Genomic DNA, 27,682 nt, shown 5'->3' on the forward strand with positions numbered 1-27,682 from the left:
TGTTTTGTCCATAGTTTTATTTCACCAGGAAGGTTTATACAGTTCTGCATAAAGGTCATTGTATGCATAGCCTGAAGTACAAAGCTCCCTTTGAAAACTCCAGCACAAAGACATTGCATATTGACAACATTAAACAACAATGTGGGTGGTATAGGGAAAAAAAAAATTAAAACAAAACAGCATTCTTTCTATTGGAAAAGCATAATAAAACAAGGCACTTTCAGTAAATAAGGGAAGAACAGAAAAATGCTGTATCAAAGATTCCACAGAACTGACCCAGAGCACTGTAACAAAATTCTGCAGTAATGAACAAGTAAAATACAAAAAGGCACTACATAATCCTCTCACTGCAACTCCCATTTCTCAACTAATTAGCCAACTGAACTTGGCACAATGGAGTCTTAATTATAAAGTGCATCTCCTGTCTTAATACATTTTGAAAAATAGGCTATACAACATAGGTACCAACATCCCCATGTGTACAATATATTGAAACAAAAATACACTGCGACTAGATTCAATCTAGTTATGAACTGTGCAGGAAAAAATATGGCTTCTTTACAAGTCTTTCAATAGCCTCCATATAATCTGGAATATTTTTAAACAAACATGAATGCATTAGCAAGGTGGTAAGAGGTAGTGTTCTGAGTAAAAGGCAAATTTACAGATTTTGTTGTTACGTGTTACATGTATATAACAAAGGTATCCCAGATTTTCAAAGCAGCATTACTGAACAAAAGGTATTACAGCATGCTATCTTGGGATGAAAATACACAGTGTTTTGGGGGTCTCAGATCAGTTCTTTCAGCAAAAATGACCATTTTACAATGTCCAACTATGATTCCATCGTGTAACTACTTTGCTCTTGGTACTGGAAGTTCTCCTATTGCATTGCATAAAACTTCCAGAGAAACTTTCTTCAACTTTAGAATGTAAAACAAACACATTCTCCATTCCTATACACAAATGAGTCCATTTTCACTTCAGCAAGCATTATTTTATGGCTATAAGAAAACACAAATACCAAACAGATGAACACATCAAATGTGTCACAACAGTGGCAATATATGACATATGAGTTAGATGTGTTCCATGATTTACTGTGAAACTTTTGTCATTCTGCTAGGAAAGTCAGCCAAATTGAGTATATACACTATCTAAACTTTAGCTGATTTTAGCCCTTATTAGACTTCAATATATTAAATATATAAAGGCTAGATAAAAACTGAAATCAAAGCAGCACTGGATATATTTCTTACATTAATAATTTGTAAGGATTTATGTAAACATTCAATTTGTGCATTCTTGCTCTTTGCTGTGAATTCTTCACAGCTCCTCTATGATGCTACCCACAGATACACCCTTAACATGAACCTTTCCCAGGTAACAGCCACTGCTGCTCAGCTATTCTTCATCCGTGGTATAGGCTACTTCAGCAACTTCAATTTCTGGGACAGAATTTCCAGCCAAAGAGCCACTCCAGCATGGCTCATGGTTCTCTTTGTCTGAGCTGCAAAGACAGATCAATAAATGGAAACTGGTATGATTTTCTAAAGCCATTTTAGGCAGACAATACACAAAACATTGACAAAGCTTTTTTAACTTATCTCTTATTCCAGATCTAAAATTATCTATCCTGAGGGGCTTAATGCAGCAGAGAGGTGCAGTAAAATGCTGAATTTCTCAGCTGCACAGATTTAATGCAAGACTAAACATTTGAAAACACATACTTTAAGAATAACTAAAATACAAGTAAAATAATAGTATTTACCAGCTGTCCTCACCCAGGGTACCCTGGTCTGCTTCTACTGCAGAAGACTCCACCTCACCACTGCACTCACTTTCTTCTCCTGACATTTGACGAGTCATTTTTCCTAAAGATAAATCCCTACAACAGATAAGAACAGAGTACCACCAATCCATACAGCAAACATTTGTCACTGAAGAACTGTTTGTTTCATTTTAGCCCTGGCAGTTTCTGCAAAAAGATTGAAAGTAACCTTTCAATCTCACTCCTGCATGCCCCATTTCTTTGACTAGTACTATTTAAACAGTTTATTTGCTCCAGCTGCTTATTCCTGAACTATATTCAGTCCTCTACATCTCTGAGCCACCAAGATGATTAGAGAGATGGAGAACCTTTCCTATGAGGAAAGACTCAGAGAACTGGGATTGTTCAGCCTGGAAAAGAGAAGGCTTTGTGGTGATCTAATTGCAGCCTTCCAGTACCTCAAAGGAACCTAAAAGAAAGATGCAGAGAGACTTTTTACAAGAGCCTGTAGTGACAGGACTCTTCCCCAAGGGAGAATGGCTCTGAACTGAAAGAGGGTAGGTTCAGATTGGATATTAGGGAAAAGAATCTTTATTGTGATGGTGCTGAGGCACTGGAATGGGCTGCCCAGAGAAGTTGAGGATGCCCCATCCCTTGAAGCGCTCAAGGCCAGGCTGGATGGAGCTCTGAGCAATCTGGTCTAGTGGAAGGTGTCCTTGTTCATGGCAGGGGGTTGGGAATTAGATCCTCTTTCAGGTCCCTTCCAACCCAGGCCATTTCATCATTCTCTGGTTGCATGACAATTTAGTAACTTCACAAAATTCAAGTCCCAGAGAAGTGTGTATGACTTAAGGTAAAAAATTACATTCAGACTAAGCCACACATGTCTTGCCTAAACAGCAGAAGGACTATAATCAAAATATAGTCAAAAGGAAGACAGGAGGATGACAAGAAGATTTCTTCAATAGTTTCTCAAGTTTCTCACTGTAACTTTACAAAACCACATACTAAGTTTCAAAGCAATACATTTTTCCATTAGTGATAAAGACAATTTTTTTCTTAATGGCAACACAAGATAATGGTCCAGCTAGCTTAGCTACAAATGGGAATATGGTCACATAGATTGACCAAAGAAATCCTTTTTTCCAAACCAATTCTCTATGTGGAAATCATACATCAATTTAGCATTGAATTGGAAACAAAAGCTTGTGATCCATTTTGTGTTTAAAGTTATACTACTATATTTCTTTCCCTTTTAAAATTGCTCTAACTACTGTTATTTTATTTTAATGCATGCATTTTATGTAAAGGCTTAACAGCATTCTGTAACATGACTACCAGCCTATGTTTGAGCCAAATCCAGAAAAAACCATAAAATCCTGCAAGTCTCAGGACTTGTCTAGCTGTCCCCTTCTGCCTCACATCCATTGTAGGTACCTGGCCTTTAGAGCGTGTAGGCATAAGGTGCTTAATTCTTGTTAGGCCATCAAATAAAAATTCTACTTCAACAAGGCCAAAGACAGACACATTTCTTTTGGGTTCATTTACTATCAGACAAGCTGAAGTTCTTTACTGAAAAAACTTGGTTTTTTTTTTGGTTTTTTTTTTTTTTTACAGACAGAAGTCACAGAAGTTATTTTTCATCAAGACGTCAGACACTATGTGGCTGTCTTTTACTAATTTTATATGTCTGGGAAATTAGCAGTGTGTTTGAGTATTTAAAAAACAATCTCTCTTCAGGGAAAACATTAAAATATCAAGTCCCTGTTTGCTATTCAAACCTTTTTATTTACTGGCACACAGAAGTCCCTATCATGATGTTTTAGCCAAATGCAAGTTATTTAACTTTTCCTGACTATTTCACTATTTAAGGCAGCAGCATGTCAAAACTTTGTTATCAAACAGGGATCTTTGAAATGTAATTACTTGCCTTCAGGAGTAAGCAACAAACTGAATATGGTATTCTGATCAGAATTTTCAGTCAGCTATAATAATTGCATTTAAAGCCTTTTTCAAAGGTAGTTCCCTGAAACATTTTAAGGTGTGATTTGTTAGTCAACCTGGATATGCTGGACTCAGCAACCCAGCCAGTATTAAAATAAAAGTTATTTTAATTTTTTTTTAATAAATTTCTTCACTGCCTCCTTCACGGTCTGACACACATGCAGAGGGAATGTTTTTTTCACCTGATCTCATGTTAGGAAGAGATTCTTTACCATGAGGGTCGGAGGCACTGGAACAAGTTGCCCAGACAAGTGACTGCTCTATCCCTGAAAGTGTTCAAGGCTAGGTTGTATGGGGCCTTGAACTACCTGGTCTAGCAGAAACTGGATGATCTTTAAGGTTCCTAAATAATCCTATGGTTCTGTGAAGTTCTAATGGGACCATAGGAATTCACTCTTTTGCTAAGGAAATACTGCAGTACTGACTCAGCAGCTCTAATGGGACACTGGATAGCACATCAATTCCTCAGCTCCTGTTACAGAATTTAGCAGATATGTACTGCTTTCCCTTGGGTTTAAGTGGACAATCTCCCATGCTATTTAAATGGTACCTGCAGCATCTCATTCCAAGCAATTCAGAACAAAATTAAACTATTATAGATATACAACTGCTTGATCACTATGCTCTGTCAAAGCTTTGAGTACAGACAGAATTTTACAAATCAAAGCAATTTTCCCACTCATCTCTAGCAGGGCATTTTACATTTTCAACATTTCAAAAGCAGAACAAAATCTTGCGCTATCTTTACAGGATTTAAAGGATTAGGAAACAATCACAGTTACTTTAGAGGGAAAAGATAGGACAAGCTTCTCAGTCATTTGTACTAAATAGCTTTTAGCCAGCATATGAGAAAGAGCTTACAGAAAATATTGCTTTGTATGTGGTTATGCAGGGAAAATGGTTTCCAAGATACAGCTAAAACTGGTACTTGTGACTAGACAGAGAAAATGCTTTCATGGAGATAACTTCCTAAAACCCTTAAAATTTCTACATACCTAATTCTTCTTTCAACAGCATCAATATGAAGTTGCTTTTCTGTTAATAATTTCTTCAGTGATTCAACCTCCCTTTGTTTTTCAAGCAGTTCTTTTTGTAGGCGATAATTTGTTTCCTCCAGAGTTTCACAGAAAGCCTAAAAGACAAATTTAAGTGCATCTTCAATTTAACTTATTTAACTTCAGTGGACTGCCTTTATTGACTTTTCTCTTAGAAATATCAACCTGTAACAGTATTATAGCTGCTTGTCTTCAGATTGATTACCTTAAAAAGCTATGTAAATAAAAAATTTCTTATCTTAATAATGCTGCTTTGAATGATGAATTTATTATGCTAAACTGCAATGCAAATACTTTAATCATATCACGTGGGAGAATGGATTATAAGAGAATGGAGATGGTGCTGTGGGCAGCCTCTCCCTGATGAGTTGCAGCTGTACTAATTACCAAAGAGTAGAAGCAGCCTTGCCCTTAATAGGTTGCAGCTGTGTCCAATAGGGATGTGTGTTATAAAAGAGTGGGTTGGCAGGTCATGGAGAGAGGAAGGAGTTGGTGTTGCTGTCTGTGGGAAGTCACAGAGGAAAGGTATGAATTTTACTGTAGAGTAATGAAGTGCTGATGCTTGCCTCCAATTTTGGTGTCAGTTGTATGACCACCATCAATATCGTTTGTTTGTCTCACAATGAGAGAGACACCAGAAGAGTAGGTTCTGATTTGGAACCTTTTTGCCTATATGGAACATAAACTGAACTCCCTGCTTCCTTTTCTCCTCATAAGTTCTGTTTCCACATGACTTGGAAGTCAGTTTCAAAGTATCTACATATTTCCAGGATGCGAAGAATATTTGGATTAAGTGCATATTCTTTCCTTACCCAAGACAAAGCTGTACAGTTCTGTACCCAAAACCTGTGACAAATATGAAATCATGACAATCAGAAGACCAGTAAAAAAATATTTTGAAAATGTTTAATAGGATGCTGTGAACACTAACTACTCAGCCATGACAAATATGCTGGGCTCCCCTGCTGAGCATGGCATGTCTGTATCACACAGCCTGATGGATCTGTCAGTGAGCAATCACAAAACCCAACGTGAGGAGCCTGTGTCTAATGCAACATCCTCCCAATGCAGGAAGTGACAGAAGAGCTGGCACAGAGCCTCCTCATCTATTACTGGAAAGCACAAACCTTCCAACAGTAATGTGCAATTCTGATTTAATAATTTACATGTGCTCTATAAATAAGAGCCCCACGTGGGAGGCTTTCTTGGCTTGATATTACCAGCAACTAACCACTAACTCAGAGTCTGCTGAATATAAACATTTAATATGAGCTCGGTTAAGAATAATCCTGTTAAGATACTGTTTGTCCTAGAGTTTTAAAACAGGCTACAAACATCAAGAATATTCTATCCTTTGCTTTAACTGAAGCAGACTCATGATCTTTAAAATATTAAGTTTTCCTGTAATTATACAATACAAAGAAATGAGGAGTTTTCAATTCAATAACCCTGGTTTTTTTCCATGGAATTTTAGTTTTTTTTATTGACTCAAATAGCAAATTTATCTTTGTTGACAGGCACTTGAAGACCAGTCATGAGTTAAGCAATAGCTTTATTCATATCTACTAGAGCCAAGAGCATGTGTCATGCAACTCACTCTTGACACAGCATTTATAGTGATTGCTTTAGCTATCACTGTGGTTAAGCAGTCATCCCATTTCAGCAAAGCCAATTAAGTAAATTTTTCTGCTCTTGGTAAAAATATTCAAGGTTGCTGATACCCTAACTGAAAATTAGACATTATTTCCTTAAGAATATAATTAAGTTTATTATTTCAACCTTTAGATGTACGCACATGGAAATTACCCTATACATAAAATAGATAAAAATATTGCATAAGTGTTGAAAACTGTTTCAGTGTTCTGAGAACTGAATAAAGCCTTTGGAAAAAACTCATTGAGATATCTGCAATCTGGGTATGAGCTGTCCAAGCAAACACAGGCACTGTTTGAAACAGGGTAAGAAAATATCAATATATTCTGAAGGATGCTGTAATAGCAGAAAAGTGCAGCAAAGCTGAGAAAGGGAACAGTGTGTAATGAGCTGTCTTGTTCTTTAGACAGCTGGACACCTGGAGTCTGGAACAGTTTTAATACCCCAGGTTGGACTAATTATTCCTGAATTTCTGAAAGGACAACCAGGAGACAGCTTTGCTTCCTTCTTCAGATCATGAAACAGAGATGGCTGAGAAAAGATCTGTGGAAACAACTACCAAGGATATGACAAAAAAAAAGATTAGTGAATATTTTGCCTACTTTTCTGTGATTAAATTTCTTGGCCTAATCAGCTTCTAATGGAGCAGGTACCTGTATCTCTCACCCGGAAAAGATAAATGTGTTTTGGCAAGTCCTTGGGATAACAGAATAGACATAAACCAAATAGAAGATAGCCATATTTTCCATTATCAGGAAAACAGAAGATTTTTTTTTCTGCAATGCTTTGGATGGCAATAGAAAGGCAAAACAGAAGTAAGTTTTGAGATATCTTTAAAAATGAACTCCAGGAATAAGTACATGAACCTCAGTGCTTTTCCTGTATAAGGTAGTTCAGGGAAAGAAAAAAAAAAGCAACAAACAGTAAGGATGGATATAGATGCTTTTAGTATGCAGGAATTTAGGATTTCTCCTAACAATCAGAAGCAAGACAAAAAGCATGGCCACAACCATGGATTTCAGGCTGAGCCAACTTCAAACTTCTTCAGAAAGCTGCTTGGACAAAAGAATCCATGGGAAAACACCCTGGAGCTAAGAGCAGTCCAGGAGAGCTAGCTGATATTTAAGGATCACCACCTGCAGGGTCAGTAAATACAGCTTAACAAGCAAAGGCTGCAGGTGGCCTGTGTAGATGAGCAAGGGTCTCCTGAGCTCAGACATAAAAAGCAACTCTACTAGGGGTGAAAGCATGGAGAGATGACACAGGAGTAATATAAGGGCTGCTGTCTAATCTTACAGGGACGGGATTATGAAAGTGAAGGACAACCTGGAGCTGAATCTGGCAAGGCATGTGAAAAGAAACAAAAAAAAGAATTCTACAAGTGCATCATCAACAAAAGAAAGATGGGAAACCACGGACTTGTTGAGTTGATTGGAAAAAACAGCCTTGAGTAATTCTTTCCCTGCAGCCAGAAGGAAGGTCAAGACAAACTCAGCTGCAGTAGGGGAAGAGCAGATCAGGGAGCACTTAAACAAAATGGATACACTAATGTCCATGAGACCTGAAAGGCTGCACCTTTTTGCTGTGCTGGTGGTCAGCCACTGGAGCAGGCTGGACAGAAAGGCTGTGAAGTCTCCTCTGTAGAACATTAAAAACCTGACTGGAGATGGACCTGAGCAACCTGCAGTAGCTGACCTCACTTGAGCCAGGAAGGCTGGAATAGGTGATCCAAGAAGTCCCTTTCAACCCCAGTCACTCCATAAATGTGTGGTATCTCTTGGAGAATTTTATAACAGCTGTCTCAACAACTTCACAGAAATGGGTAATAGCTAAAACTACAACAGCACAGCTATTTTAATGGTTTGATTAAATTCCAGTGGAAGAATAACACAGATTTCACCACAGCATGCACAGCTGAAATTTCAATGAAGAAGGCACTTAAATTTTTTAAATTATTCGAACAAATAATTATGGTAATTAAAAAAAATCATCAGCTTAAATATCAGTGATGAAAAGGGATTGTATGGAAATCAAATATGAGCTTGTGACAAAAACATACCAAATCTTTCACATGCAATAGCAATGTAACAAGAACCAAGGCAATCCTACAAACATGCAAACAAAACAAACTGGCAAATATAAATTTAGTTGAATGAGCATCATTTAACATTCATAATTTCTGCAAGACTAACAATGTATGTACAATTCGAAAACACAGTTATTCTATAAAGTAAGGTCATCTGCTCTAGACAACCTTGATACTGCTCTTCATGTCACTAAAATTTATTTCTAAGAGAATAGAATAAGTTTTACAAAGCAAACTTCATCTATGACCCAAAAAAGGCAAAAACAAAGCTATATTATGGGATAGGGATGAAGTACAGCAGTCAAAGACAATCAGTGTGCACCATTTATCAGATTTCACCCATTCTAGAAACACATAATTTTGTGATTTTTGTGAAAGAACAGAAACAGAAGTGTTTCATTCTGTATCATTATACAGATCTTACAATATTCAAAAAATACCTGCTTTTTGCATTCTCTTTCTATCCTACTTACCCTGCTCTCTTCTAGACTGTCAAAAGGACCCGGAGGATCATCCAGACAAAGAAATTCTCTCACTGCAAGGCTTTACCAAATAAAAGAGAGTGAATTACTGGAAGTACAAAACCAGCAAAAACACTTAAAAATGATTACAAAATGGAGGTATTTCTTTAAGTGACACAAAATTTACATCCTCAAATATACTCCCAGGTATTCACAACAATTAACAAATAAATGGTTAACAAACTATTAAGTCGCAGTTGTAGGTGTTGACCAGGGACGGTATTTAGAATGCAACTTATGAGGATGAATAAGCAATTTTAAAACATGATTTTTTATGATTTTTAAAAAATTTTCATTGAATTTGTAGCTACATGACAATTGGCAAGTTTATCACTTTGGTATTGAAGAAGTTTGAAAAATTCTCCTGGAGAAAAGTAAGTAATATAAAATTAGTATTATGCAATGGATGAAAAGTATGCTGTTAAAAGTCATATGCAGATACCTTCAGGTAGTATCAGGGGATTTAACTATGAGCACTGAAACATGTTCAGCTGTCTCCCTTTTGTTAAGATCATAATCCATTGACATATACAGATGATATAATTTATATATGTACAGTGTGTATTTTTATATAAAAAAGTTATAAAAGAATAGAAGACAGTGTACCATTGATCTACTGTATAGCCATCTCTGAATACACATTTCAAACTAATGCATTCCATTTGGATTTGTGTAACAGTTACCATCCCCCTCTGTGTGTTGTTTTGCAAAGACCAGAAGAAAGAAGTAGGTGTAATCCTGTGGTTTACTACAGAGTATTTTAAGCATCTGTCTCATTCTGTCTTCCAAATTTAGATTACTTTTCACAGAACTCCTAAACATCTCCAAACATGTCCCTTCAGCCACCTTTTTAAGACTTTCCTGTTCGGTTCAATTCATTCTTCTTTAAGGAATCTCAAATTAGAACACTGTATTCATGATTAATTAGCAAGTAGTAACTTAGGAGCAATGCTGTGCTTGCACTCACTCCTATAAATCTTTAAATCATCTCCTACTGCAATGAGCGCACAAAAATGAAAAATGGGAATCCAAAATTAATTTTCTGTCTCTTCTTCCCACCTGGGCCCCATGGAAAATGTGAGGGCAAAAGGCAGTAATTTTCTGCTTTCCACTTATTCTCTGCACTTGAGGTTTTCACAAAGCACAAACACAAGAAAGGAAACTTTCATCCAGCTACCATCCTAATCAATCAGCTTCAGGTTGGCAACCAAAATGAGCAGAAACTTCTTCAAACAATAATCATTCATTATACTATCACTTTTAGTTTTAAGAAGACTCTAAAGAACATTTATCTAAAATACACTGAACATTTACTTTGTTGTTTCTTTACCTAAAATAGGCACCTGATGGCATGAATATTTATTCACAGCCTAGCTTTGCTCTGAGAGCCTGCTCTGACCCTGTTCTCCTCTCCATGTGTTACACCTCTTCCTTTCACTTCATGAATGAAGATTCTGCCTTTAAAGTACCCCAGGGATCTTTTCTGTCCTGTGACAGAGCTGCTGTACACACGTGCTGGCTGCCATCCCTCTCCAGGGAGGAGCAGTGCCAGCACTAGGGAGGGCAGCAAGGGCCAGTGCAGCACATGGGATCACTGACTTCAAGCTGGCCGAGTTCCTCCCTTCCAAGCTTCTTACACAGGGTGGAGACAGGACAGCTCTGTCATCTATATAAAGCCAGATTCTGTTTAGCAGGTTAAACTTCTTTCACCCACTTCACCAGTTGTATGAAATTTTCCTGACCACTATTTAACTCTGTGGGTGGACTTCAATTTGATCTTTCACTGAATCTTCAATACAACATAAAACAAGAGAAGAAGTCTATAAAACACAAAAATTTAGCCACCTGCATATATTATCCTCCATTTTATTTTTAAAATACTTTGTGAATGTAGTTTTATTAAAAGTAGGTATACCAAATGAGGTCTCCTATCCCTGAAGGGCAAATTTCCCACTGTGAATACAGTACATAAAGTATGAAGAGAAGTAAACCAGACTTCTCTACAAAGAAAAAAGGCTTTTTTGGTTTAGGTCTGACTCAAGCAGTTTGACTTACTTGCAAAACTGGAGAAGTAAATGGTGAGTTTTAAAGGAAAAAAACAGGGTGAAATGCTCACCACTGCTCATGTGAGGTACAAGTATTAATTCCCATTAATAGTAAATTTATTCTCTGATAAGTGGGTAAATATATTAGATGGTCAAATCTCCTTCATTTTAATCACTTCTTGAAGAATTCACACCTTCCACAGATCCAAACCTTAGAACCATAACAATAGGTTATAAAATTTATTAAAAAATTTTGTCTTCATGCAGAGCCCCACACAGACAAAAGTTCTAGAAACCAAATTTCAGCATCTCTTCATTAACCAAAAGACAAACTGATTCCACAAACATTTTAATTCCTTTTTGTATCTGATAACCAACACAGTCTAAAAGTTTGAGTTTGGAATTTTTTGCCTTAAACTATGACAAACACTATTGTATCCAATATGGTCCATCACTAAGAATACAAACAAGCCAGCTGAAATGCTGAACTAGCTGCAACAATATGAAGCACAAAGACTTCAGATCTATTTAAGCAAGTCCATTCTATTCACTAGTGTGTCTCCAGGAGCATAACTGAAGTTACATTTAGGGATGAGATTGATTCTTTTTAGCACACCTATTATTATGCAATTTAATTATTAGGAAGTTTTTAAACTTCTCAGCTGCATACCCCACCCATATAATCATATTTAATAGCTACTTACACAGAAACTCATAAGTTGAGCCCCATTTCTTTTTTAAACCTATTAAGCTTTGTCTCTGACATCTCACAACAAAGCTTTGCCACTCAGCATGACATACTCCAGGATGACTATGAATCATCAAAATATTAAAATTCCTTACTCACCTTCCCTCTCCCCTTTGATGATTTCACACACCCTGTTTGCTCACCTAACACAACAGACTAAAGAGAACAGTTCTTGCAGGGAAGTTTTTCTGCAGCTTCCTCTGCTCTTCCTTGCTTTCTTTGTACCTCTAACAGACACCTCCTTTGGGATGGAATGCTGTGTTCTGGCACTGAACTATGTGGAAGGACAGTTCAGATTCCCAGAACAGTAACTTCTTTTTCCCCTTTTAAGTTCCTCTAATGATTTCAATGAAACTTTTTGACTATTGCTGAGTACTGAGCTGATTCAGAAAACTAGTGGTATCATTACCAATAGTTATTTTCCAAGCTGCAAAACCAGCTGCATTCATAAATCTGTATGGGTGTACTTACTGTCACTTTCTACTTCAAGACACAAAAATTGATGTAAGTCACTCAGTACTCAGGATCCTTCTACAATAGTTTGTGATCTCATTGTTCATTCCATTCTCCAGATAATTTCAAAATGTCCTGAACATCAGTGTCCACAACTGCGATCTAACACATTCCACTGCTACCACCCCTAAATTACCATCAATCCTTTCCCCCTTGTCTTTTAACTATTTTATATGAGCCCTGTCATAACTACTCGTTTGTCTCTACAGAAGACATTATACCATTTTTATTTCCCTGCTTACCACATTGGTTTTGTTTTTTTTTACTACAAGCAGTACCAAAGTCAGACTGATGTACAAATCCCTATTTTCCAGACTCAGCAGTCAAATGCTTTATAAAAACATGTCAAATGTAGTAGTACCCCTTCTACTAAAAAGTTAAGTAGCTATGAGCACTATATGGTCTCACAGTCCCACACCACATCTTGGCAATTTTAAAATTTTGTTCCTTTAAAAGTCTTGAGGGAATTAGGTTTGCTTTAGAACATTTTTTACTCTTTGTTTTGAATGAAGTTTCAGATGATGACAGGTTCTCAGACTCATTCCTCAAAGAATCTCTAGTACAGCAACCTTAAAATCTTTTTTAATTCTGATGCTGGCAAAGGTTTTAAAAGTAACTGCTTTGCCCCTAGCAAGTTACTTACTTAAATTCTCTTCTTGTCCATAATAAAATTATTTTACAGTTCATTTGTCAGAATTACGTTCTATTCATTTTCCTGCTTTGGAAGAATCTCCCACTTTGTACAAAAAAAGACACTGTTGAAAGAAATCTTTGCACTTTGCTGGCCTAAACACATTATGTTTTTTAAACTATTGAGACTTTTTTGATTTGTGGTTTACATTTACTTATGTACAGGAATCTGTAAATTCCTTTCATGTCATGTCAATAAAAACCTCTAGTTTAATACACATTTTAAGAACTAATTGCATAATAGTGTAGGTACTCTACATTATGAAAGCCTAACATGCCTAGTATAAATTAACAATATTATCAATTCTGCATTAAAGACAGAGAAGTAATATTTTAGGAATAAACACGGGATTATTCTAACATTTTAAATATTACAGCTTTTAGTTATCCCTGTACAAAATACTGCAGTTCCACTTTTTTATGCTAAGATGGGACTAATTTAGAAGGACACTGCTTAATTGACATAATGATCAAATGCACAGCATTAATGTTACTGAAATCCCTCACCACACTGCCTGAAGGTACACTGCTGGAGTCTAGGAGTTCTATAAGAGGAGTATGGACAGAAATAAAGCCACAAATGAACAAGCAAAGGTTAATCACCTACCAGTTAGCAATATCTTTGTGAGCTACTAGGTTCTGGAGGAATGCCTGCAACCCCAGCTGTCGATCTTCCAAGAAGTCAGGATTGTAATTATCCTTGAACCAGCGCTTTGGCGGAAGGGCCAACCGAAAGCCTGGAAACATATCTTTTAGCTGGAATTGAAATTAAAGACAAAAAAAGAAAAAATTTGAGAAAAATACTAATTTTGCCACAGGCACTGACTTTACTCAAGATTTATAAGACATTTCTGACTTCTGGTAAAGTTCAAGCACAAGACAAGTCTCAACCATAAGGAAAATCAAAATTACAACTTAAATTGCGGACACAGTTCTGTCACTTGCTGCCTTATGCAGTAGAGTGCTTTGTATTTTTCCTCAAATTTAACACATAAAAATAGGAATGAAAACCTTTGCTTTGTTATTTAATGTCTGAGTCTGCTATTTAAAACCTTTGAGTCTGTACATATAAGAAAACTGTAAAAAAAAAGTATCAATGAAAAATAATTTCAGTGGTATTTCTTTTAATGTACTCAGGGATAAAAACTACTACATATACACATATATAGAATAAAACCCCATTAGAGATGTACAACTCTGCAACTTGTCTTTCTTGGGGGGCTAGAAGAATAAATTACAACACATGAGATATTTCTTGTAAAGAGTAGTTTTTTTTACACACAGAATAATAAAATTTCAATATGCAAGTATGGCTCAACCCCTAGTAGAAACTGCATTTCTCAGTTCCTTAAATAGCAACGGGGTATAGTTGACATCAGAAATACCCAGATTTTTTCTTTGAATTCAGAAATAAAACATACAAGTGAATGAAAGCATATAACAATGAACCTCTCCAAGAGTGCCAATTATTCTTCTAATATGTGTGATAATAAAAAATACTTTAACTTTTTGATAAGAAACAATTTTTCAAAGTTATGCTTGACAAAGAAAAATCTGGCAGAGGATTTACAACCAACATGAAAAAGCAAATAGGTTTTATAAAATTTGATATCTCAGCTGCCACAAGAATTGTTTCATCATTTTTTCTGAATACAGGATCTAGCCAGCTTCTGTCAGAGACGTTCAGCGTACACTGCTTATATTAATATGAATGTTGCAGTGATGGAAAATTCTAATGGACAGCTCTTTCACCAGATTAAGTTTTAGAAAATTTACAACAGATACTGCACTTCAATGAGAATCTCTCTACACACTTAGAAGGAAGAACCACATTAATGGATCGCCTTTGCTTATGTAACTATTGTTTCACAGCATGAGGCGCTTTTTAAACATCACGAATATTGTTTATTCAAATAGCCCATGATAAATTCTGGTTCCTTATTTACAGAATGGTTTATTGTCAAAGCCTTGCTCTTTATTTCTGAATTGAATTATTTAAGTATGTTTTTCTGTTACTGAATTTCATCTTGATATTAGACCCTTCTTTAAATCTTTATATTTGGTCCTCCAAAGTTCCTTCATCTTCTACCAAGCTCTCATTAATTTCATATATATAAGAATATATCTGAATAGGACAGAACCCACTGAATGTAACAAAATGAGTTCCTGTTAGTTGTACAGAAGAGTGCAGACAACCATTGCTGGGAAATGGCACAACCACACAGATTTTGCTTAATGGTACTTTTACTTGTCTGTTCACATGGATCACGTTGCTTAATTCTAAGGAGGGAATACACCTACCCACAGATTATTCCTGTTGTGGATGAAGAAGGTAAGACCCAGCTGCTGTCAGTGGACTAATTTTCAACAGCACAGTCCTGGAGCATTCTTTCTTGAGTGCTCCTCAGACACAGCAGGAAAACCCATGGATCTGACAACTTATTCTGGCCATGATTGCTTGCTTGGATCCAGCACCTTTCCTACTCCTTCCTACATCACCATGTGACACATTACACGTCACATGAGTCACAGTCTGGAGGAGAAATGGTGAACTTCTTTGTTCTTAAGCATGGCCATTTCATCATGTGTTTTCAAACTATTAATATGTTACTATTTTGTAATTCTCTACTATTTCCTGAATGGTGGTATGTTTAAGCTCCTAGAGCTGATATTTCTACATTATAAAATGTCTTACAGACCAAAGAGTAAATGGTTTGGATGCATACTGAGAGGTGAAAAAACTTCTGACAGTGACACAAATCTTAAAAAATAGAGATTTTTCCTTTAAACAGAAATACTAATACCTAGAAATAATGGTAAAAGCCAAATATTTTTGCTAAACATTTGATGGCAAAGACTAAGGGCTTTATGAGTAAAAATTTAAGTATTTATTCTAATAGATATTTCAGCATTTTGATTTTTCAAACCACTGACAGCCACATTAAGTCAACGGAGGTAAGCCAATTCTTGACCTATACCTGACACAGCTGTTCAAAATGCAAACTGCTGTATGACTTGACTTCCAAAATCTGAGTTGAAATGCCAAGATCATTGTCTCAAAAGAAGTCAGGCTTTTGCCAATAACAAGACATTCCTTAATTTAAGACAGACTATACTTAAGACAGGAATTGCTTCAGAAAGAAACCTCTTAACTAATTCACATTTACCAGTTTAGTTTTAGACACCACTGGTGTTTCAAAGGTAGCCTAGAAGATATTCAAATAAGTCAAACCAAGAACACAGAGAAATTTTTAAGTTCAAGTCCGTTTTCAAAATTTCAGCTAAGTTTAGCTCTTAATTGATCAGGCACACAAATCCCAAGTGATAACCTGTACAAAAAAATCCCTCACAATGGGTAAAGAAATAAGGTTTATGTTGAAAGATGAAAGAACATTCTAGCAGAAAGCATGTTGAACTGGAAATGCAAAGGGCAATTGTTTCTCTACTTTTGATAGCTGAACACTATTTACCAATCATAAAAACCTGTGCTTTTCAGAGAAGCATTTTTTCCTTTCAAGTATTCTAAAAGTATTAAGTTGTTGACCCAGAATTCCTATTCATCTGGTGTTTCCTCCATCTTTAAAGACGTGATATAGTATTTCACTCTTAACTTTGAAGACACTGAAAACAACTGAAGACTGACCGAGATACAAAGAACATATTTATGTTCATGAAACTTCAGTTTTATGATGAACAAAATCAAGAGTTTGTTACACAGAAAAGAACTAAATACTACTGGATCATTCCTGCAAGAGAATACAAGCACCTAGTTCTATTTCTATGCAGGGGATAAATATTCAAGAGTTAATTCCTTTATCATATAAAGGGGGAATAAATATAAAGTTTGAAGCATACTAACAGCTTCAGATGAAGCTGTTACATCTTCTTTACATCAGCTGTTACATCTTCTTTACATCAGCTGTTTAATGTATCTTTGAAAAAATGAGGAATCATATTTTTCCAGTTATTAATACAGTATGTGTTTTATATGCATTAAAATCAGAAAAAAATAGAAGATGTGACAAAAATATAATACATGAGAGAAGTGAGGTAAGATAGCTGAGAATTTACCAGTTTATAATTCTCACCTTGTCATTAAGCCTGGAGAAATCTGTGTACCGTCTGAACACCACCCAGCTTTCCTCTGGACTTCTTTTCACCAGTATTTTGTATACCTGTGTGGAAAGATAGAAATATAAGAAAAATGTGCAAAACTTCACACTGCATTGTCTGGAAGGCTGAAATGACCTTCTATTTCTTAATGAAACAAAACCTGTGGATAAAAAAAATCTTAATTGGAGTAAAAGAAATGCAAATAGCAACTATCAGTACAAAGAGTTTAAATTGATTTCAGAATTTAAGGTCGGAGTTCCTGTAACTCCTAAATACATATAACTATTTCTGCCTGTAAGAAAGAATGTATTGCCAAGCAGAACAAAAGGCTCAGCTATCAAAAAAGTAAGGGAAGTGTGTTTCTGTGATCTACTTTAACCTTTGCAAAATTACAGTTTCACTCATTGATCCTGGAGGCCTCTCTATTTTTAAGATGACTGTTAATCATCTTGAAACACAGGTACTGTGTGTGTGATATTGTTTCAAAATGTCTCATCTGACTTGTTTCACAAGGAGAAACAATGCAGAATAAAATTACATCCTCCATTGCATTTGTCTTGAACATTAGGTTTAGTCTTTCCAGGCAAATATGATTTCACTAGAAAAATGCACCAGAACGATGATATAATCACTGTGTAACTGAAGTAATGGATACTTTGAATCAGATTTAGCAAGATAACAGCACAGCAGCACCATACTCCTATTTAAAAGCAAAGGTAAAAAGAAACAAAACAATTATGATAATGATGATGACAACACTACAATTACTTTCTAGGAGGATTAATATTCCAGTATCTGAACACAATGAATCTAACAATACAACTTCAACTAGAAAACATTAAACAGTGTCCAATGTCATAACCTTACTCTCTCCAACACAGGGAAAGACAGGTACTCTCTTTCAATTGTACTGGGTTATTTTCCCCAGTCTTTATGTAAAAAATATAATACAAGAAAGAAAAAGGTATTTTTAGAATCATAATGATAAATGATCCCTCATTTAACCAAATTCTATTTAAAACATTTTCTAATCTGTTACATACTTAAATCTTCTCCAGTACTTCATGCTGTCACAGCAGGTTGTCTCAGCTGGTAAGTGTATTTTTCTTACTGCAGTCCCAACATGTGATAACCCTGGTGCTAGCCAACTTCTGTACAGGTCTGAGACTGTTTCTAGCAATTTTGTATTCCACAATATATTAAGTTCCAGATAATTACAGAAACTACAGATAACTATGGTGCAAATCAAAAGCAATTTTTCAGCAAGTACTTCTCTTATCTATGTTTTAAACACAATTTCACTTTCAAGACATATCATCTGTGAAAGTCATGGACTGTGACAGAGGAAAAAGCTATTAGCTTTTAAAATTCAAGCTGCAGGACTGGCTTACAGGACCAACATTAAAATATAATTTTTCTGCCTTCCATTTTATGTCTAAATGCTTATCCAAATATTTTATTACTTTACTGTCATACTAAAAGTATAAGCAGTTTTATTTTCATAAATGAAATTAATAAATAAATGTAAAATTGTGACGACTCTGCCAGTACACAGTAAAACACAGAACAAGAAACTTTGGAATATGCGTGCAAATTTACTTGCTAATCAGTATTCTATTCTGTATTCTACTATAACTTCTGCAAAAGTATTATTTAAACATGTATATAAGAAAAAAAGGAATAATTTCCAAGTGAACATTAGATAACTTTAAAAAAAAAAGTTCACCAATTACAGTGAACTTAACTGTAACAGGGAGTGCAATCAACTTGTGATTAAATAGCCTCAAAATTATGGGCAACCTGAAACAAACATATTTGGTTTTCCTGTCAGAGTTCAAAAAAAGGTGGTTGGGTGTTTTTTGGCTTTTCTTTAAGGTTTGCAATTAACAAGTAAGAACTAGAATATTACAAAAAAACTTCTCAGTTCCTTCATACAAGCAGGGGTAAAAATCACAAATTAATTCAACAAATTCATTTTATTGCACGCAATCATGAATTGCTTTATTTTATAAATAAAAATCATCAATGAAAATATACCCATATGTGGCAACATTCTCTGGCTGATTCAGTATCTTATTATCATTTCTACTTGGCTTTAAAAAAAGAAAAAGAGTGCTAATTGAATATTCCAGGACTTCAAATTCATTTAAGACTAAATGTTTACAAGGAGATATTTTTCAGCCTAGGTTTTCTCTCCCATAAGCTTCAGCAACCACGTACTCTAACATGCACTGACATTTCACTCCTGAAGCTTGGACATCATTAAGCCAAATCAGATTCTTATTTTTGAAAACTATGAGATGCAACCAACAGTAAAAAAAGAATTCAGCAATTGAGTCTCGTCTCTTTTACAAGTGATTTAATTTGCTTTCCACTGTCTTCCGCTGTCTTCTAAATCTCACTGATTTAGCACTGCAAAAGCAACTCAAATTCTAAGGACTAATTACTTGCTGGCTTTAAGGTACAAGAGCAAACTGCATGCAGAACATGCAACTGAAAACAAACAGTTAATTGTGTGGTTTCAGAAACCAGCTCATCAATAGAAGTGAAATCAGGAAGAGCAAAAATTGATCCAAGAATTTTACAATGGAAGAATGTTTCACTTGTACTGTGACCTGGCCTTCCACATACAATCATGAGAGAAAGTTGCCATTGTTAATACAGAACACCTTACAGGCACACTGGATCATGTCTTGGCAGTGTCTTCAAGAAAGACAAGAAGGGCAACAAGCTGATGAAAGGTCTAGAGGCTAAGTCATGTGAGGAGTGGCTGAGGGAGCTGGGGACATTTTCCTGGAGAAAAGGAGGCTCCCTACAACCGCCTCAAAGGAGGCTGTAGCCAGGTGGGGGTCAGTCTCTTTTCCCAGACAACCAGTGACAGGGCAAGAGGCCTCAAGCTGTGCCAGGGGAGGTTCAGGTTGAACATCAGGAAGAATTCCTTCATGGACAAGGTGGTTAAACATTGCAATGAGCTGCCCAGGGAGGTTGTGAACGTCCCTGGAGGTGCTCAAGAAATGAGTGGATGTGGCGCTTTGTGCCATCATCTGGTTGTCAAGGGGGTGACCAAAGGCTGGACTTGATCTTAGATGTTCTTCCCAACCTAAATGATTCTGTGGTATTTGCAGACTAATCCTTGTACATATAACAATATCAATTATTGTTTTGGTTTTGAAGGTTATTATTTAAAACCATTTTTTAAATTTACCCCTGAAAAAAATTTTGCTCTTCTCTTATGCTAACATGCACGAAGATGTTAGAAGCTGAAAATCTCAGGAAAAGACAGGGTATCATTCTCAAATAATTAAAAAGCATCATTACGCAACTTTTGGCTAAAAGATCTTGATTTCATTACTATTTTAACTGTCAAAGATTTTGCACTTCTCTAATCTATAAGAAAACAGGAGGAAAAATAAAGCTTGTCCACTATTTCCTTCTCCTTATCTCTAATTAATATTTTTTCATCTTAAGTAATATAATTAATAATCAGCAATAAACAGCCATCAGTCCCACAAGCACCATTGTATAAACTCAAAGAAATATTTCAACAACATGCACAGAAAGAAATGTGGAAGTACACTGATATACTTATGGCATGCAAAAAAAATGAACTGCCAGCTACAGTGCACTTTGAGAAAAATCAATACAAACCAGGTAGGCTATTTTTCTGGCACAAGATATGGCATAAGCAACTTCCCAGTCTGTTTGCAGAACAGATTTCCCCTTACTAGAAACTGAGCTGGGCAAGAAGTTGAAACCCACATGTTTGCACTTTAACAGAAATGTTATAAGTTACTTATAACTACAAAGGGCTAACATCAAGGTTTCTTATCATTCATGCCAAATAGAAGACTGCATTTTACTTAAGAAGTTTAATTACACAGAACTTACACAAGCTCAATTTCATAAGGAATTGTAGCTGCAAGGAGTTCCTGACTTTTCCAGCAGAAATTGATACATGAAACAGAATTAATTCCTTCTATTCTACATACACAATTGCAGGAAAGACTGCTTTCTAATCCCTATTTTCCCACCTGTATAACAAGAATGGTATTTTCCTGTCAGGAAGTACTTTGAAGCTAAACTGGTAACATCCCTGAACTGCAGGATTAATTAATGAAAGACAATGCAAAGCACATTCAATTGCTATCTTGTCATTACAGGATCAACTCTACTATGCCCAAAACTTACAGTGAATTTTGCCCTTTCCTCCATCACCTCATAGCCCAGAATAGTAGGTGTGGATGGTCGATCTTCCCAGGTCCTGGAATCTTCATTCTGCTCTATTTCTTCTACAGGCTGAGTACTGTATTCTATGGATGTATCCAGACCTGTAAATTTAGTCCTAACAAGGGGACTGCTGCATGCAGATGATGTGGAACCAATCTGGTCAGGCATGCTCATCTTTTTAAAACTATCAACTGTAGAGTCCTCCAGCTGTCCTTTTGAGGAGCTTGAACTTGTTGAAATGCTCCCAAAGGAAGAACTTCTTTGGTTTCTGTTTGTAAAGCTGGATGATGAACTTCCAATAGGAATAGGAACAGGAACGTATGGTGTTGCCATCCTTCATGAAAACAAGCCCTCAGTTTTTGGTCCAGGAATTTAAGCTTCATTCGCTGTGTAAACCATGTCTGCTCTTGTTTTCAGGAACAGTACCTGCAATTAAGGACAGAAAATATTGCTGTCATTTTTAAGTCAAAGCACCACTAAGAGCTTTGGGAAAAAATCTGTATTAGCTCTGAGATGGTACATAGCAGTATCGATGGTAAAACACTTTCACAAAGAATCTGGCTCATATAAAATGGTGCTTTTAGGTTATACCTCAACTATTTGACAGACAGCTTTACAAGTGTTCTGTCTTCCACAGCTATTAAAATGGCAAAGAGGTAAACAAGATTACAAAAGAGAAAAATCCTTTTGTTCTTTAAGAATTAAGTGTTATTTGGTTTTATCCAAAGAGTCAGCAATTTTTCTGGCATATTAGAAGTAGTTTCAGTGACTGTTTCATATAAACAGTACAGAAGGTTTTCTCAGAATTGGTTCTGTAAGACATCCACTGCAGACTATGCAAGCCAAACACACAGGCAACAATATACATGACATGAATCAAAAGATATGACAGTAAACAACTCAGGTGAAAACATATTTGCATATTACACATTCACTCAAGTATAGTGGATCTGTTTCCAATGCAAAATATTTTTTCAAAACAACTCTGTTGTATATAATGCTACAGACATTTGTCACAATGTAAAATGTGCACATTTTCTGGAGTCTGAATTGCAGCAATTAAGTTTTACAAGCATGCACAATAAAAGCAGGGTTGTTACAGCAGGTAGTTTTCCATTCCAGAAGATTAAAATAGAAAAAAAAAGTGTACAGAAAAAAAAAGAAATGAAAAATTTTTTTCTTCAAAAAAAGCATTTCAAATGAGTCTTTTGTGTGCATGTGTATACATTTCTGGAAAAAAAGGGAAGTAAAATTAAGACAGCAGTATCAAACTGCCAAAAAAGCACCATCTCCTCATTTTAATAAAGTACCCAAAGAAGAGCTCTTACAAGATGCAAATTAAATGCCATCTCTTTGGATTAACAGGATTTGAGCCATGATCCATTTAGCCAGGAATAAACTAATCAACCAGGAGGTTGCAGGAAGCTGTGAAATGGGAAACCGCCAACCTGATTCACATCAAACAATCAATCACCTACTGCAGTAAAACCAAATGAGATTCCTCATTGTGAGCATGAAGTGATGCTTTCCCTGTCTTGGTCTAAATTAATACTAGAGCACAGGAATAGAGACATAAATTTTAAATGAACCGGCATGAGGAAGACTGAAAAATTCTCTTGAACAAATTCCTTGAGTAAAGCAAAAACAAACTTAGTCAGCTACTTCAGGAAGTTGTCACACACTGTCTGTCAGAAAACTCAGTTAACTTGACTAGGAGAACAATTTCAAACTGACAATAATTTCTTGGGAATATCTCTGCTTCACTGTGGAATGTGGCTGGACACTCAGCAGCATCTGAGGGAGCTGAACTCAGTATCATAAACCCCTGCTGACTCACTCAGCTGGTCAGGGATGGGATTTGAAGGATCCAGCAGCTTCTGTTGCAGTACAGTCCTGTGCTTGGGTGTGGGAGTGAAGCCACGTGTCAGACATCTGACCTGCCTCAGCCTTACTCTGTGTGAGAGAAGCAAGTCACACCTGTCCTGAGACAAGATGTTCTCCTGGAGCTACACCAGATCTAAATCCCTTTTTTCACCCACATCTCAGTAAGAAAATCTATTTTCTGCCTCAAACAATAAGCTCTGCAATGATTTTTCTTTATGCAAGGTGTGAAGCATTGTCTGATAAATTTTCTATACCCATATTCTCTGAACAATATCTAAATGAAACACTAAAAAAGGTAACTACTTTTCCGCTTGCCACTTCAGTGACTCTTCCATACTACTACCAGCACAAGCATGCCTTTAAACAATGTCCCACCCAGCTATGTTATTGGGAGGTATAGGATTAAACTCCTGTAAAAGGAAGAACCTAAGTGAATCTAGACTGCAAAAAATCAATCTATATGTAAAAAGTGATTATCCTCTGTTGCATGACTGTGAACCTGGAGTGGAAAATAAACCCACATCTCAGGGGCTATCTGTTGAACCTAACCTAGGAGTTCATGGAATTTTAAGATGCAAAAAAACCTTGTGCTGTTCATCACTTCATAAAAAGAACCAAACCAAACCTAAAACCCCACATTGACATTTTCACCAGTTACAATAGTTGTGAACAGTCTTTCCTAGAAGAACTTCTTCCTTTAAAGTGAAATGCCAGTCAAGAACTCACTATCTTGAGCCTGTTTACTTACTACACATTACTCTTGACTGCACACAAATTTCTGAGCAGCTGCACCAATTTGGCAAGCAAGAGAGCTCAACACAGCCCACCCTGAGGACAAAGCCCTTGGTGTTGAGAGGCCAACACCTGCACTGTATGTGCTTCAGCAGCTTCCATTCCAGACCAGCTCTAATTCGGTACCACGGCCTGGATATTAGCAGCTGTTCTACACTAAGCCTGCTCCCAGGGTACATTTTCTGGTTTAGTCTCTTTTGTTCTCTGCAAGGCCATCCTAAATTGTGAGTCGATGAGTATTAAAGGTGATGATGACACTGTTTTCTTCTGAAGGCCATTCTTGACTCAATCTGACACAGTAAACATGCCCACAGACAAATAAAAGGGGCTGATGCTACCTGTGTCACACAGATTCCTCTAACTTTGAAAAGTAACAGGAAAGTAATCTCTGAGTAACAGAAATGTCAGGTCAAGTGAGCAAATAGCACATGGCTTCACTTAACTTGAATATTTTTTTGTAAAAAAGTTGAAAGAAATATACAAAAATATTACCAGACTCACAAACACATATATATTCCTAAATACATACGTAAATCCATCTTTAACTGTAGAAGTATCACAATTTCCTAGTATGTAAAATATTTACAACAGGGTTTAAAATCAAATTAATCTGCACTTTATGAAGGCTACTAAATATTAGAAGAAAATACAATGCTCAAACAAGGGTCACAGCCCTAGGAATCCAGCCTTATCTACTAATATAGTTTACTGCCAATTCATGCAATAGAAGGAACTGAGAACAATTGCATTAAAAAAAAAAAGAATCCTGTTAGACAAACCATGTCACTCCCTACTTACCTCGGCGCAGCAAGGAAGGTTTGTGTGCTCAGTTTGCTCCTACCCCAGCTGCACAGAACCAGCAGAATCATTGCAGCACACCAACTTCAACAGCAAACCCCTCATAGCACCTAGGAGATACCCCAGACACTGCACCTTCTTGTCTAGATATTTACTTGACTTTCTGCAAGAAATTTGCTTCCTGTTTGGGACATGTATTTTGTTTAGTTTGATTCCCAAGTGTGAGTTAAGAACGAAAGGAGAGGAAGAGAACATTTGCTGGAAGGGCTGAACTGCAAGATCTCAAACAGGATAGGACAGTCCCGGGAACCCGGCTGTCACATGCTACAAGAGCAGCATGACACCAACTTATCCTGGTGTTTACAGCAGCCACCTCCCTTTCTGCGGGAGAGGCAAATAGGCTGTAATAAAACCACTTAAAAAGGGTTTGCCTGCAGCTTGCAGCTATCGCAGTTCCAAACCTTTTTAAACTAATGGCTTGTATATTCAGTGAGAAAGATATAAGCCACACGATTCCAGGATAAATGATTAGAAACAAAACAATCCGTACTTAACAGCTGTAATTGGATTTTTAAGACTTTTAGCTATGCAATACTATGTGTGATCTGGTTACATATATTCTGCCTCTGTTTGGACAACGCAGACAAGCTGATCTCTGATGTTTAGGTTTTAAGTGCTACTGAGGAAAGTCAGCTAGAGAACAAGTACAATATATAAAGAAACAATTTTCATGATTTTGTAAAATAATCATTCTGTGCCGACTTCAGCCACGTTACCTAACAACATTTTTTACCTGCTTATGCACCCAAAATGGGGGGGCTATTTATCACACCTCACACACAGAGGAGTAACTCCTGCCCCGAAGAGTCTGATCTGGAAACAGCCGCGGGTACCGCGCAGCAAACTCCGCACGTCGGGGAGCGCCGCTTCTGGCGGTTCTGAACCCGAGCAGAACCAAACCAGACCGGCCGGCCCCACCGCTGAGGGGCCGCGCTCGGGGAGCGCCGCCGCCGCCGCCGCCGCTTTACGTAACTCCAGGGGCGGCCCCGAGCCCGTGATACCAGCGAGGCCCGGGGAACCCTCCCGGTACCTCCGCACGGCTGCGGCAACCGGCCGAGGAAACACCTGGAGGCGCGGCCAGGCCCCGCCCCGGGGAACGGGGGGGTTCCGTAGCCGCCATCCCGCCCGAGAGGGACCGAACCGCGAAGTGCCACCGCCCGTTGCCGCCTCCCCACAGGTGCGCGGGAGCTGCGACAGCTGCACGGAGACGTCGGGGGCCGTTCTCGTCGGGCGTGGGACGGGCAGCGGCGAGGTTCCACTCCCCCGACCTTCCCCCACGGGCTGCCCGCTGCCTCAGTCCCTCCCTGCCCGCTCCCCTGATTCCCGGTGCCGGCGCTCCCGCCCTCCTGCACGGCAGCCCCACTCACCTGCTCCCGCCGCGCGCCCCACTCCGCCGCGCCACCGCCAGGCCCGCCCCGTGCGGGGGGCGGGGCCTGCCCAGAGCGGCGGGAGGGACGGGGCAGCGCAGGGACTACAAAGACCGGCGTGCCCCGCCGGCTACTGTGAGCTTCGCTTTCCGGTGCGTGGGTGCGGTGCATTGTGGGGCTTGTAGTTCTGTATGTGGCGGTGTGGTCCTGTGGGGTGCGGCCGCCCCCTGAGGGTGGTGGCGCCGGCGCTCAGGGAGGGGAGGTGCGGGAGGGCTGGGGTGTCCGCATTCCCGGTTCCTGGGCATAGGAAAGCCCCCGGCCTCTGACAAAGGGCACAGGAAAGCCAAAGCCTCTGCGGGCTCCTAGTGTGGTTTCATCTAGCCCTGCCATAAAGCCCTGCTGAACCACGAGTTGCGGGTGTGGGGCAGCGCGACAGGAGTGGTTGGGGAGCGCCGTGTGAAATTTCAAAGCGATCTGGGAATTTCCTGGGTGATGCGGGGTGGAAAGCACTGTTCGTAAATAGTGGTGGGAATAAATCAGTACCTCACCGTGACTTAGAATACGTTAGCAGTAGTGTGGTGCTGTGGAGAAGACGGATACAGCACAATTTTTGTTAAAAAGTACCCTTTCTTCATGCGTTTTACGTTCTTGATACGTAACTTAAGAATGCAATACCCGCTCCCCGAGATCTCTCCTGTGTTCATGGCTCTGGAAAACATTGCACCTCTTGTGTGTGTTGCACAACTCCTCTGCTTGTTTATCATAAACTCAACACGTTTTGCATGGCACGGGCACGCAATGAGAGTAGAGCAGCTGTAAGGGGATCTGGGCTGTGCCTGCAACACGACAGGCCAGGGGCACTGCCCATTGCCCAGGGTAATTACTGCCCTGCGGGCTCATGTTACCACCGGAGTGTGAGTCTTTCGTTGGGATTATATTCCTAGCATATTAGGGAATTTTTTTTCTGTGCTTAGTATTTTTTTTCCCCTGCTCTGTCATGTTATTTCAGCCTCACATTGGGCTGTCTGGAATTAATTTTGAACTTAGTGGTTTTTCTGGATGCTAGTCTTTCCGGAAGTAGTCTCAGATTTGGCAGGGTAGCTCGTATTCATCATGAGCAGAGTTATTACATTCAAAAAGCATTTGTGAATGACTAGTTCAGAAGCCATGAAATGGGGAACTTTTTTGGATCCAATTTCATTTTAAATATGTAGTACTGGGAGGAGACAATGCACTAGGGTTTAAAATGCCATATTAAATCTGAGGAAATTGATTAAATTGCATTTTGAAAATTGCACTACCAAACCAAATATGCTAAGTATATAATAACTTTATACTTTGTTTCACTCAGGATG

General features: G+C 37.9%; 1 protein-coding gene across 4 annotated transcripts; it reads right to left on the reverse strand.

Annotated features, from left to right (window-relative positions):
- Positions 1–26,430, reverse strand: SNX16 (sorting nexin 16). Of its 4 annotated transcripts, none has more exons than XM_071421342.1 (8): positions 26,328–26,430; positions 21,388–21,852; positions 17,175–17,261; positions 13,694–13,842; positions 9,043–9,112; positions 4,771–4,907; positions 1,772–1,888; positions 1–1,510 (listed from the first exon to the last, which is right to left on the reverse strand). In XM_071421342.1, the coding sequence occupies exons 2-8, from the start codon at positions 21,757–21,759 to the stop codon at positions 1,405–1,407; spliced, it is 1,038 nt and encodes a 345-aa protein (XP_071277443.1). In that variant the 5' UTR covers positions 21,760–21,852; positions 26,328–26,430; the 3' UTR covers positions 1–1,404. The 4 variants fall into 4 exon arrangements, with proteins under 4 accessions (XP_071277443.1, XP_071277445.1, XP_071277444.1 ...); XM_071421344.1 differs by lacking the exon at positions 26,328–26,430 and adding an exon at positions 25,694–26,238; XM_071421343.1 differs by lacking the exon at positions 26,328–26,430 and adding an exon at positions 24,901–25,227.
- Between the last annotated feature and the right edge of the window lie 1,252 nt (positions 26,431–27,682).

This window comes from Agelaius tricolor, unplaced genomic scaffold (assembly GCF_023055355.1).
Source record: "Agelaius tricolor isolate 1412-34295 unplaced genomic scaffold, bAgeTri1.0.p SCAF_2, whole genome shotgun sequence".
NCBI classification, from domain to species: Eukaryota; Metazoa; Chordata; class Aves; order Passeriformes; family Icteridae; genus Agelaius; species Agelaius tricolor.